This window comes from Podarcis melisellensis (genome assembly GCF_964234715.1).
Source record: "Podarcis melisellensis genome assembly, chromosome: 10".
NCBI lineage: Eukaryota > Metazoa > Chordata > Lepidosauria > Squamata > Lacertidae > Podarcis > Podarcis melisellensis.
Genome location: NC_138542.1, coordinates 46664033 through 46678607, shown reverse-complemented (window position 1 = coordinate 46678607; position 14575 = coordinate 46664033). Strand labels below are relative to the sequence as shown.

The 14575-nt window shown below is 45.8% G+C and overlaps 1 protein-coding gene across 3 annotated transcripts in view; it reads left to right on the top strand.

The window, feature by feature from the left end:
- Positions 1–5951: 5951 nt before the first annotated feature.
- Positions 5952–14575, top strand: part of LOC309379256 (TGF-beta-activated kinase 1 and MAP3K7-binding protein 1) — a 47089-nt gene continuing 38465 nt past the window's right edge. For 2 of the 3 annotated variants that reach the window (XM_081928270.1, XM_081928273.1), the window contains exon 1: positions 5957–6430. In XM_081928270.1, the coding sequence (XP_081784396.1) occupies positions 6332–6430 (99 nt within the window). In that variant the 5' untranslated portion in view covers positions 5957–6331. Of the gene's footprint in view, positions 6431–14575 lie in introns of all 3 variants that reach the window. The other variant, XM_081928272.1, reaches the window with a different exon arrangement.

The window sequence follows — 14575 nt, the reverse complement described above, 5'->3', positions numbered from 1 at the left end:
CTACTCTACTTCTTTATGCATTACCTATTGGTGAAAGTCTACATGCCGCTATTGCGCCCCTTGGCCACCATAGTCAAGCTAGTCTTCTGTTGGGTCACTGTGCAAGCGACTGGGATCTTCATCTTGTGGCACTGCAGCCTAAAGATGTTACGTGCCATGCATTTAATTCTCATCAGGAAGCTCTGGAAGGAAGTGCTAGTCCCAGCACTTAAAATCCTATGGCATTCTCGGGCAGCTGCAAGGTACTTGTGTTTTTATTTGGCTGGTGTCTTGCAATGGTGTGCTGCCAAATGGGCTCTGGAGTTGCTAGGGTTCCTGAAACAAAGAGGTCTACCAGCTATTTCATCTACAAGGCTGCACCACTCCATAAGCCCCTTCCTCCAAGAAAACTATGAAACCTACCAGACAGTGTTGCGACCAGTCATGAAGCAAATTATTTTCTCGCTCTTCCTGGGATTGCTTGATGGAGTTCAGGAAGCTTCACAGCTGACAGCAAAAGTAACAAAATGTGCACTGACCCTGCTTTTTAACTTGGTCAGACCCACATTGAGTTCAGCCTGCAAAGCGAAGATCTTAGACCACATCACCAGTACACTCCCACATCCCTGCATGTCTTTGTGCTCACGTTTCGGGGGCCCTTCATTTTCCATCTTAAAGGACATACCACAGACTTTTGCGGCACTAAAGTTTGTTGTGGCCACTGAACACATAACCAGTGGGCCAGGCAAGTATGGTTTAGATGGTACCAATATTCCTCTGCACGTGAGATTCCAGACCAACATCAGAATGAGGAAAGCTTTTGCTATGCAAGAAACAAGTGCAACTTTGAAGCAGGTGAAGGTAGCCTGTGTGCTCTTCATTGCAATCTATCTTTCCGTGTTCTACAGTGTTGTTAAGGCCGTCATATAAATGGATAATTAGACAACCTCTTTTATGTACAGTTGTTTTAAATGGTGAAATGTCCTTTCTGTAGCAACTGCACTCGGATTTTATCCTGGTCACTGTGATGATATGCAATAATCCAAAGCTAATTTTGGGATACAGGGGCATATAAACTTCAATTCCATATTTATGTTGCTCATGCAGCTCTGTACCAAATAAGGAAATGTGAACTAGTAAGTGCCTAGGAATCCCAAGAAGAAAATGTGCTTCTGAAAGTCAAGCCTCTTGAGAGTTGTAGTTCATATCCTGACTCTGATGACAAATTATGATAATGGTGGTAATAAAACTGTGGCTAAATGCTTAATGGTGAATCGTTATGGCAATTTGCACACATTTTCTGGTCTTGGAAATGTGAAATGCAGTCTGGGAAATTAGATAGGCATAAGAAGGTAGTACTCTTTCGAGAAGTTGCATATTCTGAAGCAACAATTATTTTGACAGCACAAACGTTATTGAAAGCAGGGAGAACTCAGATGACAGTCTTAAGCTTGGGAGTAAATCTGAGTCAGAGGATTGCACTGTCAAAATACACAAAAATATGCAAGACTACCTTTCATTATATCAGACTTTTTGTCCATGATCTGGTCTGGTATTGTTTACTCTGCCCAGAAGTGATTCTCCAGGGTCTGGGACAAAGGTTTTTCACATCACCCTGCTACCCAATTTTTTGCTTTCTTAAACAAACACCCAGAAATGCCAGGAATTCAGCCTAGGACTGAAATCACTTCAATATATTTTATGGGAAGTGACTCATAAGTGGAGTTAAATAAAGAAATAGTCTGAATCACCCAGATGTCTCAGGGTCTGTAATGTTTGAAACCACTCCAAAACACTCTTTGCTGGGCTTAAGAGGAGGGCAGAAGGTTAATCACTAGTAGATCGTCAAGGGTTTCTGACTCCCAATGGTTTGACAATATTGACCCTCCAGAAGCCCCTTTCCCATGCTAAATGAGGCTGCTGAATAAAGTTTTCACAAATGCTGTGACCAAGCAGTAATATTTCCTATTCATTTGTATGCAGCTAGGGAGAATATTACTATATTTCTATGCTGCGCTTCCTTCAAGGAGCTCAGGGTGACTGACATACATGGTGTCCCCCATCCCTCTTTATCTTCACAAGAATCCTAATGATGGAGGTTAGAGTGACTGGCTCAAGGTCACCCACTCATAGATGAGTGGGGTTTTAAATTGGGCCCAACAATCTTCATATTTACACCGCACTGCCTCTATTGAATGTTAGATGACCACAGTGGGTGCTTCCTCCACAAATAGTCATGGCTTACCTGAAGAGAGAAGAGTTGGGGTAGCTTAGCTAGGTGTTTGAGAGGGAGAGGGAAAATAAGTTCTGGTATAATTTGGTCCAGTTCTCTGGGGGAGTTGGAGTGGGTTCAGGTGGGGATGGCAAAACCCGAATCCCTATCCAAGTTTTTCAGGCACTGACAGTATGACTTCATTATTATAAATATTTCATTTTTCTCTCCTGAGTACGATCTAACATTCTGTAAGAGGCTTTGCACAATGTGATGCCAAATCTGACTCCATCCTAGACACGTTACTGCCATGTGCTTCTGTAAATATTATCAGCTGGAGGTGGAGAGAGCAAAAGAGGAAATGAAAAAAAGCATGGAGAGGAACAGGGCTGCAGGAGTCAAGACAACAGGGTTATCATCTTTACACATAAAATATACACAACAGTGTAACATTATCTTCCTCATCCTGTTTGGTAGTGAACAAAAACAGATGTGATAAAAATCAGCAATATCGCTGTCTGTTGTTAGAGGTAATTGTGTTGACTAATTTAAACCAGATTTTTTGGGGGGATAAGGTGCTATGTATAATGCTGGCTAAGGAGATGAGAACTGCAACCTGAACAGGCATTAAATTGAGAACAAGAGGATGAGTAATGAATTATTAAACTCTTCACGAATGCAAGGTAATGTTGAATGCAAGGTGTGCTCTCTTAAGCCTGTGCAGATTGACCACTTTGAAACCACTTTTCTAGCCAAACTTTTAATTCAATCATTCTACTCTTAGCATGGTATTCGGGTGGCACTGTGGGTTAGACCACAGAACCTAGGATTTGCTGATCAGAAGGTTGGCGGTTTGAATCTCAGCGATGGGGTGAGCTCCCGTTGCTCGGTCCCTGCTCCTGCCAACCTAGCAGTTCGAAAGCACGTCAAAGTGCAAGTAGATAAATAGGTACCGTTCCGGCGAGAAGGTAAATGGCGTTTCTGTGCACTGCTCTGGTTCGCCAGAAGCGGCTTAGTCATGCTGGCCACATGACCCGGAAGCCGTATGCCGGCTCCCTCGACCAATAAAGCGAGATAAGCGCTGCAACCACAGAGTTGGTCACGACTGGACCTAATGGTCCAGGGTTCCTTTACCTTTACTCTTAGCACATACAGATTTATATCTTATATTTTGAACCATTTTGTTATCAGTTGTCATGGATGGCAAAGATTAAGGTTTTTCTTTAAACCAGGCATCCCCAAACTTGGCCCGCCAGATGTTTTGGGACTACGATTCCCATCATCCCTGACTGTTGGTCCTAGAAAGGGAGTATTCTAAGTAGCATAGCTCAGCCTTTAACCAGAACAATAAAGCATATATTTTACTAACCACAAAACCAGACCTGCCAACTCTTTTGCTTTGGCTGGTAAACACCTGGTTTTAAAACTAATTTATCCCATTTCAGAAAAGGAGATTATTTTTCATCTTTTTTGGGAAGCTAACTTCTAATTAATTTTAAAAAGTGATCTTCAGTCTTTTCCTGTCTTCTGTTCGGTTTCTGCTGTGAGACTGCTCCCTAAAAGAATGCTGTTGTCCTCTAAGTCTAAAGCAAATTGCCCAAGAGCTGAGCAAATAAGCACGCACTTCAGCATGCTTGCACAATATGAATCATAGTCGCTAACTAAATTCAAAGACTGTGCAAATTGGTTGGCTCTGAAAAATATCTGAATTAAGTTATCATTAGCTGGACTTTAGTCAGAGCCTCAAGTAGCTGAGCAGAAGAATTTTTCAAACTACTGATCAACCTTAAATCGTATCACATGGCAAGGATAGGACTGCCGGCTTCTAGTATAGGCCCTGCTGCTGTGTATCAACAGCAGCCTGACATGCAGACATTTAACAGGCAAAGTTTCCCCCGTTAGTGATAAATGGGGTGGGTGGGGGTGGATTTATGTGTGTCATTATGCTATTAAAAGCAGAGGATCTGAGCCAGTAAAAACTGGCAAATCTCTACAGGGGCCACATCAGTTTGCAAGACAACAAATTAAGGTCTTTACTTAATACAATTTTTAACCACACATGGGTGTAGCCATGATTTTTGTTGGGAGGAAGGCTTTGGGGGGGGGCAAAACCTCAGATTTGTATTGTTTTGTATTGTTTAGTAGGGGCAGCTCCCCCCCACAGCTGTGCCCATGTAACCCCAATCATGTTGCACATTGTATGTACTGTATAACTTGCTAAAGCTGCCTTTCTGAAATTCATTATTCTTTTCTGAATGTAATAGGATTGAAAGACTGAATCTTTCCTGCAATATCCTTTTCGCTTTACAGAGTTTCCATTACGTGTGTGACTTACAAGTCAAGCAAAATATCACTTTCTTTCCTATTAATACTGTCTCTAACATCAGCTAGCAATTGTCTCCTGAGTGTACCAGTGGGTGACCCATTTCATAACGTGAAGGCATTCAGAAAAGTATTTTTATTGGCAGCTCCAGAGCCACTGAATTTTCATGTACTGAAGACTTGCAGCACTTGTTGGGTCTTTTATTTCAGCGGCCTTTCAAAGAGCCAGTGCTAAGCTGGAGGATGTAAAAGTGCTCTTGTCCTTTAGATGTAAAAGACAGATGTATTTATTTTTAATGCTGCATGACCAGAATTGGCAAACTGTTTTTTTTTTCTGAGTGTCTCAGCAAGTACCTGCTGAAACATGAAACAAAGTCATCAAAAGTTTAAGCATCATTGCTGAGCCAAAGCTAATCTGCCCTACTAAATACAGACATCATGCTGCTGTCATAGGCAAAGATGTACAGGACAGAGTTTGTGACATCAACACAGGAAAAAAGCAACACACAAGCATGCAATGTCAAGCACTGTACCTTTTTTTTTAGAATAGCTTTTAACAAGTGGGTTTTTTATCTTTGATGAAAAGTGAATATTTAACTTACTAAACAGGATTGTTCTGTAACCCTCTTTTTCCAAAGAAGCTCTAGTTTACAGACAGCACTATAATAGCACTAATAATATCCTGTTCATTTACTTGAGAGCAAGTCTCACTGAATTATGGTGAACTTACTTTTGGAGTAAAAATGGAAGGGATCAGGTTGTTAGGTGGAGAGACCCCAGGCAGATAAGGGAATTTCTTCCTGTCCCAAATGAAGTAACCCTAGATAGCTGTTCCTTGTTTAGCTTTCAAGCCATTAGGAATATTATTCACACAATTTCAACATATGAACTGGTGTTTTTCTTCAATATGGGGTTAGTTTATGAATTTAGCTAGTGTGGGGTAGTGTTCAGAATGCCAAAGTATTTAGTCATGAAGCCCTTTGGGTGACCTTGGGCCTGTCAGTATCTCTCAGCCTAAACTACCTCACAGGGTTGTTGTGAGTATAAAATGGAGAAGAGGAAGTAATATACCATCTTTTAACACTGGGTTAAAAACGTATTAATAAATATTATCAGCACACACTGCACTACAAAAAGCAGCTGCATGAAAGAAAATCAAATGGTGTCTCCCACTGGGTTCAGGGGGATTTACGTCTATGTAAGTCTGCAAAAGCTTTAAAGCTCAATCAATGCACCTTTTGGCACGACTCTGGCGAAGCATGTACTGTATAAGCATATATACCCCCCTCCACGGAGTCTCTGAGGTGCAGAAGCCCCCAGAGGCCTGCAGAGGCCCACCCCCTCCCCACTCCCTTCGCCCCGCCCCCCATGTTGCCGGGGCTGCGCGGGCAGGGAGGCGCGCGCGCGCGCGCTCTCTTCCTCCGAAGCTCGCGCCAGCCCCATGACTGCCGCGAAAACGGGAGCGCGCCTGGCTTGCCGCTGAGCCCAAGCCTGCCACTGGTGCCCTGGCTTCGAGCGTGTTGCTCTCTCCTCCATCGCCAGCCAGCCAGGCAGGCAAGCAGGCGGGGCGGTGAGCGAGAGGCGAGCCGGAGCGCGGGCTGCCATGCCCAGCTAGCCTTTCCCTTGCCTCGCACACCACCCTTGCGGCACTGCCTCCGCTAAGGCTGCCCCTGCACGGCGCGCCCTCCTTGCCGGGCAGCGCGGGCTGGCTGGCTTCCCCTTCTCCGAAGCACCCCCGGCCCGCCAGTGCAATAAACTTTTCGCTGCCGACAGAGCGACCAGCAGAGCGGCGGGTCTTGCCCCGGGGTCGCTCCCAGGATGGAACAGGGCGCGTACGGAGCTGGCAAAGCCGGGGGCGCCTTTGACCCTCAGACCTTCATCCGGCAACCTCACACGATCCTCCGGATGGTTTCTTGGGTAAGGACTCGGAGGACGCCTCCCTGGCCGCGCGGGGGAGGGAAGGCCACTGGCGTGGGAAATAACAAAAACACGTGCAAAGCAATCGGCACGTCTGAAAGAGAGATCTGCAGAGAGCCCTGGGCGCGCTTGGCTTGGCTGTGGGGTTGATCCCTATCCTGCTGACTGAGCACCCAGGGCAAGCTTTAGATGACACTCAGCGGGGCTTTAAGGAGGAGGAGGAATGTCCTTCCCAGCGCGCGCGCGCACGCGAGATCGTGGAAAGGAAGATTAGGAAAGCCCAGCGCCGGGTGGTTGGATTTGGGGGACCCACTTCTCGGCTTCCCCTGCCCCCGTGGGGCGAAGGAGATCGCGGGGTGGGGGTGCCGGCCAAGCGGGCAACTGGGGGGGGGATCCTGCAACGCCGCCTGCCCAAAGTGACCTCTAAGATGGGAGCGAGGCCGTGTCTTGGCTGTCATGGAGCCCCCAGCTCGGCTTGCTTCTTCCATCTCCGTTTTCCGTCTCTTGTGCGGCGGCGGAGCGGCAGTGTTTGCAAACTGGTGCTCTGTGTGTGTTTGTGTTGTGCAGACTGTGGAGCACACAGCTAGCCCGGCAAGCAAGGTGCAAAATGGCATTGTGAGCGCCCTTCCCCCGCCTCTCTTCATTGCCCAGATCTCTCCGGGTAAAGCGTTTGGAAAACTCGGAAACATGCCCTCCCAGCCGCCTTCTGTATTGGAGACTCCCTCTCTCTCTTGTTTCTTCCCCTTTCCAAAACTACTGCCGGCTTCCTTTGAAAGATGGAAATGGTTAAGCCGGTCCTCCAGCCTCGTAAGCCTGACGCTGCTATTATTAAATGTTCATGAAAACATGCAGAAAATGGGAGAGTTTCCCATAACCTGCGCGATGAGCTGTTAATGGTGAGGCAGTTGGACGAGAGAACTGCAAAAGTGATTCTGAATTTCAGCTGCCCTTTTCCTAACCCTTCCCTTAATTTATTTCAGTTGGTTCCTGCTTATTTCATTTACAGAGGATGGGGGCCGCGGAAGGAGAGAAGGGGGCAAATGCGTGGTGTCCTCTTGCAAATCCTCCTTCACTTTCAATTTTACCGTGTAGCAAATTTTATGTAACGCCGTTCATGTGTGATGGAGGAAGCGAGTTGATGGGATCCGTCAGCAAGAGGAGGGAAGGAAAGCTGCTCTCTCGACTGCGCGGCTCCCTCGGGGTGGGGGGAGGTCACTTATCTTGTGACACTTTCGCCATGGCCGCCCGTGTGTGCCTGGAGCATTTGCAAGAAGGTCACTGGGATTAAGGGAGCAGGCTGCAAACAATAAGCTGGAGGGAGAGAGATTTGTCTCTTGTGGGAGTCTGTAGGGAGAGAGGGAAGGAGGACACAGCCAGGTAAAGCAGATCTTGGAGGTGAGATGCCTTCTTCTCACCCTCCCCCAGTAGGCCAAGAAAAAGAGAGAGGGGGAGAGTAAATGTTGGATAGGGACAGGGCATCTCTTGTTGTGAGGGATGATGGTGTAGGAAGAGTTTGTTGTTGTTCAGTCGTTTAGTCGTGTCCTACTCTTCGTGACCCCATGGACCAGAGCACGCCAGGCACTCCTATCTTCCACTGCCTCCTGCAGCTTGGTCAGACTCATGTTTGTCGCTTCAAGAACACTATCCAACCATCTCGTCCTCTGTCGTCCCCTTCTCCTTGTGCCCTCCATCTTTCCCAACATCAGAGTCTTTTCCAGGGAGTCTTCTCTTCTCATGAGGTGGCCAAAGTATTGGAGCCTCAGCTTCAGGATCTGTCCTTCCAGTGAGCACCCAGGGCTAATTTCCTTAAGAATGGATGCGTTTGATCTTCTTGCAGTCCATGGGACTCTCAAGAGTCTTCTAGGAAGAGTTTAGCCTCTCCTATTGCAGCCATTAAGAGAGGGGTCAGCAAGGTTTATCTTGCCTGGGCCGGATTGGTCCCGCGGAGACCCCTCTGTGGGCTGGATTCTGCACCTGTGATTTTCAGCATTTGCGCTTGCACAGACGTGATTTTAGGCGCCGTGGAAGTGGATCCCCACACTGCACTGTGCCGGTTTAGTGCAGCGTGCGAGTGGGCTACTCAGTTTGGGGGCAGTTCATGGGCCAGTTAAACAACCTCCGCAGGCCACTTCCGGCCCATGGGCCTTAGGTTGCTGACCCCTGCAATAAAGTTAGCCCAGGAAGTTGCCTTGAAGTGTTTTGTTCATCTCACCCACTATTTGTCTACCTTTTGCAAGCACAGCATTTATCTTTGACATTTATATCCCACTTTTCTCAAGGTTCTCCCCCTCCCCATATTCCAAATAGTTGTTGCTTTTGGGCAAAAAGAGAGTTAGCAGCCTCCCCAAGCACAACCAGTGTGCTTGCCACCTGTTTTTCTGTCGACTGCTGGTGCCCCTTCCCTTCCTGTGCTGCCTGACTGCATGTGACTTGGGGAAAATGTTTGGAGATGAGAGGAGGAGGAAGGAGCTCTGCAGAATTGCTAGCAGTGCCCTGAAGAAGGGATTAATATGGTTGGCTGGTGTGTCTGCCTGGGCTCATTTTGCAGTGCTGTATGCTAGTGTTCGAACCAGAGGGCGGAAGACATTCTAGCAATAATCTCCTGGCTTTCACATCTGCTGGTGAAATTCAACATGATGTGGTGGAAGAACCTTTTTTGCTGTTGCGCAAACACTTGAATGAGGCAAAGCAGCAAAGAGCACAGGTGACAGCGCTGGCCCAATTATGATTGACATGACGTTAGATGGGACACTTCTGTCCTTGATAATCTGGGACAGAATGTTCTCCCCTTTAAAGCTGTGACTTCATTCTGTTACTGCAGGGCTTTCCAAGTACAGGAGAAGAGAGAGGGTTTCTGCAGTCTGCTTCTTTCTGCTTCAGAATATCACCTCTTTGGCTCTCTTCACGAAATCAGATGACTTCCCAGCTGCAGAAAGAAACCCAGCATCCAAATTTTTCTTGGATGTTCTCCTGTTTCCCCAAAGCCGCCAACTGCCTACTGCACCTTGACCTTGGAAGTGACTTTGATCCCCTTCTATTTCTTGTGATAATGTGTTACTTTGCTTTGTAAAAACACGTGAGTTGCAGAATAGTGGAAACTCTTAAAGACCATTCCTGTGCATGTTTGCCTAGGAGTAGGTCCCATTGAATTAAAGGGGCTTACTTCAATGTGCATAGGACTTAAAATCTCAGGAATTGGAGTACTGGCTTAGCTGAGCAAGTCAAGAGATGGAGAAACTTAGAGCCTCATTCCTTCCGCATTTGAATGTTCTTCTCTCCCATATGGTAAAAGTTCAGTCTTTGTGCCTCTCACTTGTTTTTCACTCATGTACTGTAGGTTACAAATTCACTTGCAATGCAAGCTTAAGCACACTTACTTGGGAGTAAGTTCCACCAAGTTCAGTGGGACTTGCTTCTAGGCAATGTATAGCTGTACATGTTTGAACCCCGTCATATCATTAGAGATGTTCTTGGTACATTAACTTTGCATGGTAAAAAAATCCCCCCTTTTCTCCATCAAATCTGAAGTGTTTAACAGATGAGGCACAGAATTAACCTATTTTTCCCTTTTTTGTCTCAAGTATATTGCAGTGGTGGCCAGAATAGAATTGGTACCCTCCATGCTGTCTCCAAAACTTTCAGACTCTTAACTTAATTATTTTTGCCCCCCTCCCCCCCGAATTACTGCGGCAACATTTTAGAACTTTAAGGTGCTTGTTTTTTAAAAGCCATATTCTAATCCTCATGGCATTAATGGCAAGGCTGAAAATGCAGTGGCAATGCCTGCCAATGGAGCCGTCTCCAACTTGGTGCCTGTCAGGTAAACACCGTCTTGCTGGCTAGGGCTGATGGGAGTTGTAGTCCAAAACTTCTGGAGGGCTGTGTTAATGGCTCAGAAATAGGAAGGTAAGAACTAAGTTCAGTTTTTCCAAGTCCCAGAACCTCCAGATGTACTTCATGAACTGCATGGGAGTGTTCACTATTGGGGCTTCTGGAACAGTACATTGCCGTGTAGGTACAATATATTGATCAGTTGTGGTTGTACCTGCAGCATTCCACCTTCGAGATGAGCTTCATGACAAACAACACAAGCCAACCCATACAGATTCCCAGTGTGGCCCTAACCCTAGTCCTCAAGGAAAATAATGAGATACCTCAATGGTTGGATGTGCAGGCGCATCCGATTTGCAGATTTCTGATGTTTCAAACCTTGTTTGTTTATACGGAAACTCATATGGATGCAGAAGTTGGGAGATTTGTAGGCCCATTCTATCCACAGTTAAGAAATCTCCACTTGGGAACGGTAGTGACTAAAAGAAGACAGGAAAGAGTTTCTGAAATTCCTGGCACTTTTCTAGAATGCCATTGTAGAGCTCAAATCTCCACAAGAATCTGGGGGGCAAAGATTGCGGGACAGAAAATAACAGTAACAGACCAGCCCTACGTATGCTTACTTGGAATTAAGCACCACCGGGCTCAGTGAGACTTAGGACTAAGTAATTGAGCAAAGGTCTGCAAGAAAAGACTGCACACTGAATTAAAGGCATTTTGAGCTAATAGTGACTTCACAGCTGCTCTGCAGAGTTGCCAGTTTCTCAACCAGCCACTGCAGCTGTGCCTTTAGCAGTAGCTTGGTGTGCAGATATTTAAAAAGTGATAGCGTTTTCTCTCCATCGTGTGAAAACATGCAAATGCTGGGATTTATTCTGCACCTCAAGCTGCACAGGAGCAGACCAAATTGATTTTCATGGTCATTTGGCAACCCTAATGCTACACCTGTCAGATGCAGTGCAGCTTTTAGAAGCCCATGATCAGGAATACAAAAATAACCCCACTCTTCTGTGAGGTGTCATTGGTGGCAGCAGTCCAATTCGAACTGTGTTTGGAATTCCTATTTAATTCAATGGGACTTAACTTCCCAGTATAAATATGTTTCAGGCTGCATCTTTAAATGATCAGGCCCTGACATATTACCATGCTGATGGTACTAACACTGTTGGAGTGATAAGATGCCACAGAAAGTAGGGCTCAATATCCTAAGTGGTTTTTAGAAGAATGGAAACCTGTCTTCTGTTACACCTGCGCATCCTGGATGCTAGGTGAGATTATATTTGGGCGTGAAAGATACCTTTAATTAACTGTATAGCTTTTAGTTTAATCCAGTGTTTCTCAACCTTTTCCTGACTATGTACCCCTTCTGACCTTGTTTCCTTCCTGTGCTCCCCCCCAAGTGTAGCCAGGGGGAATATAGGGGGCAGCTGCTCCCCCAATAAGTAAAAATCAATACAAATCAATGGTTCTGCCCCCCCCCCCCAAATATTGACTATGCCTATCAGGTAAATAAGGTAGCTATTTAAATGTTTTATTTGTAAATAGAACTTGTTTTATTTATAATTTTTATAATTTATACAAAATACAATTACCGGTACAGTACATAAAAAAGGAACATAATGAAATATTGTTGAAGCAGAAAAACATAGCTCGTAGAGCTGGCAGGGACTCTAAGGTAGGAAACTCAGCTAAAGCATCCATGATAGACGGTCATCCAGCCTCTGCTTAGAAACCTCCAAGGAAGGAGAGTCCACAGCCTCCCGAGGGAGATCCATCTTCCATGTATTATAAAAAGTAAACAACACTTATTTGGCCTCAGTTATTTGACACAGAGGGTGAAACCTACAGATACAGTCCAAAAGGCACATGAGGAGTTCTGTATATATGGGAGAATTTTGAAAAGCAGATGATTCTCACTGACCTGGTGCAAAAAGATATTGTCATCTGGAGGAGCCCTGGCTGCCTAGATAAAACACTATAGTCCCACACACCTTTACCTGGGAGTAAGGCCCGCTGGCAAGTTCTTAAAGAAATGGGAGTGCCTGATCACCTCATCTGTCTCCTGAGAAATCTCTATGTGGGACAAGAAGCTACAGTTAGAACTGGATATGGGCCCATCACCTCCTGGCAAATAGAAGGGGAAGAAATGGAGGCAGTGAGAGATTTTACTTTCTTGGGCTCCATGATCACTGCAGATGGTGACAGCAGTCACGAAATTAAAAGACGCCTGCTCCTTGGGAGAAAGGCAATGGCAAACCTAGACAGCATCTTAAAAAGCAGAGACATCACCTTGCCAACAAAGGTCCGTATAGTTAAAGCCATGGTTTTCCCAGTAGTGATGTGTGGAAGTGAGAGCTGGACCATAAAGAAGGCTGATCGCCGAATAATTGATGCTTTTGAATTAAGGTGCTGGAGGAGACTCTTGAGAGTCCCATGGACTGCAAGAAGATCAAACGCATCCATTCTTAAGGAAATTAGCCCTGAGTGCTCACTGGAAGGACAGATCGTGAAGCTGAGGCTCCAATACTTTGGCCACCTCATGAGAAGAGAAGACTCCCTGGAAAAGACCCTGATGTTGGGAAAGATTGAGGCCACAAGGAGAAGGGGACGACAGAGGACGAGATGGTTGGACAGTGTTCTTGAAGATACAAACATGAGTCTGACCAAACTGCGGGAGGCAGTGGAAGACAGGAGTGCCTGGCGTGCTCTGGTCCATGGGGTCACGAAGAGTCGGACATGACTAAACGACTAAACAACAACAACAACAAGGCCCGCTGAACTCAGTGCAGCTTTTTTCTGAGTAGGCACCTAGTTATTTACTAGATGCAAGTCAGCTGCACCAGACGACCCCGCTCGGCTAGGCACTGTGGTGGATTTCATCCTGCGCCTTGCAGAGCTGGGCTGACATTGCCAACGGGCCCAGCGCCCATTGGGAACATCTAAAGGCACCGATCCAAGAAATGCACATGGCAAAAAGGAGCATTAGGCCCTGGTTGGCTATCCCCTTACCCGCTTGTGATTGGCCAAGCAAATAGACAGCCAATCAGGATTTTTTTATTTTAAAAATGTGGTTTCCCCCCTTCACTTCTCACTTCCCTCTGTGGCCACCTAGCCTTGTGCTGTGGCCCCCCATTTATGCGATTTTCACCTGTGCCCCCCTTGGAATATCCTGGGGCCCCACAGGGGGCCACATGGCTCCTGGTTGGGAAGCACTGGTTTAATAGTGAATTAGATCTGCACAAGTCCACTTATGACCAAAAATAGTTCTGAAAAGAAAACAAAAACCCTCCATTTTTTGATGATGTACATTTATGCCATAGCAGGAATTATCTAAGTAGAGATATGCCTTACTGCGTAGGAGTAAATATACAGTATATTTAAAATAACTTTTTTAAAAATAACGAAGTGCTGCCTAATTAACTGAGGGTGGTTCTTTTTAGTGAATTAGCACCTTATGTACAACCAATTGGAACTGCCTTCCAGATAAGCCTGCAAAAGCTGCTACCCTGCTCATTCCCACTTACTTCATAAGTCACTTGTAGAACATTCATGACCTCAGCAAACAAGGTTAAAATAACCAACACATTTTCACGTTTGCAAATGCTTCTCTGCTTGATCACCTGGAGGTAATTCCTACCTTGCTGAAGGTGATCAAGCAGGAAAACGGCTGTTTCTAAGCCTCAAATAGATCAGCCTCTATTTATGGCACTAACTTTTATAAATGGGAATGCTCATGGCCAGTGGTATACCACTGCTCCCAGTAGCCTTCCTGTTAAGGCTACACACACACACACACACACACACACACACACACACACACACACACAAAAGCAAACAACTCTTGCTTTGAAGCTATCTGGGAGGGCAAGTTTTCATTGTTTACCTTTCCAAATCATTTTTTGCATGCAAGGCTATACACAAGCAGAATAATATTGGCTGAAGTCATAGGAAGAAACAGGCCTGCCTTCCAAACCTCTTTTCTGCAGTGTTGAGTGTGGAAGTAAAAATGTGGCTGGCAAGATCCTTGTAGTGAGGTGTGCCTGTTGCGTGTGGTTCAGGTTTTCCAGTTTGCCTGGGGAGCTCTTTGTTCACCAACAGCTGCACTCTTCCTTTTAATAATAATCAAACAGCTTTGTGGTGTGTCTTTGTTTTCTGAATGCAGTGCCTTTTGAAGTGGCATATGTTCAAGGAAGCTAGCACATAAGACAACTCCGTGTAACAGGGGAAGCTATGCTTCAAATCATGCGGGAGTTGGCAACCTTTTGGGGCATATTTGCAAACCAGAGAAACTCTCATGGGCACCACAGATACTGC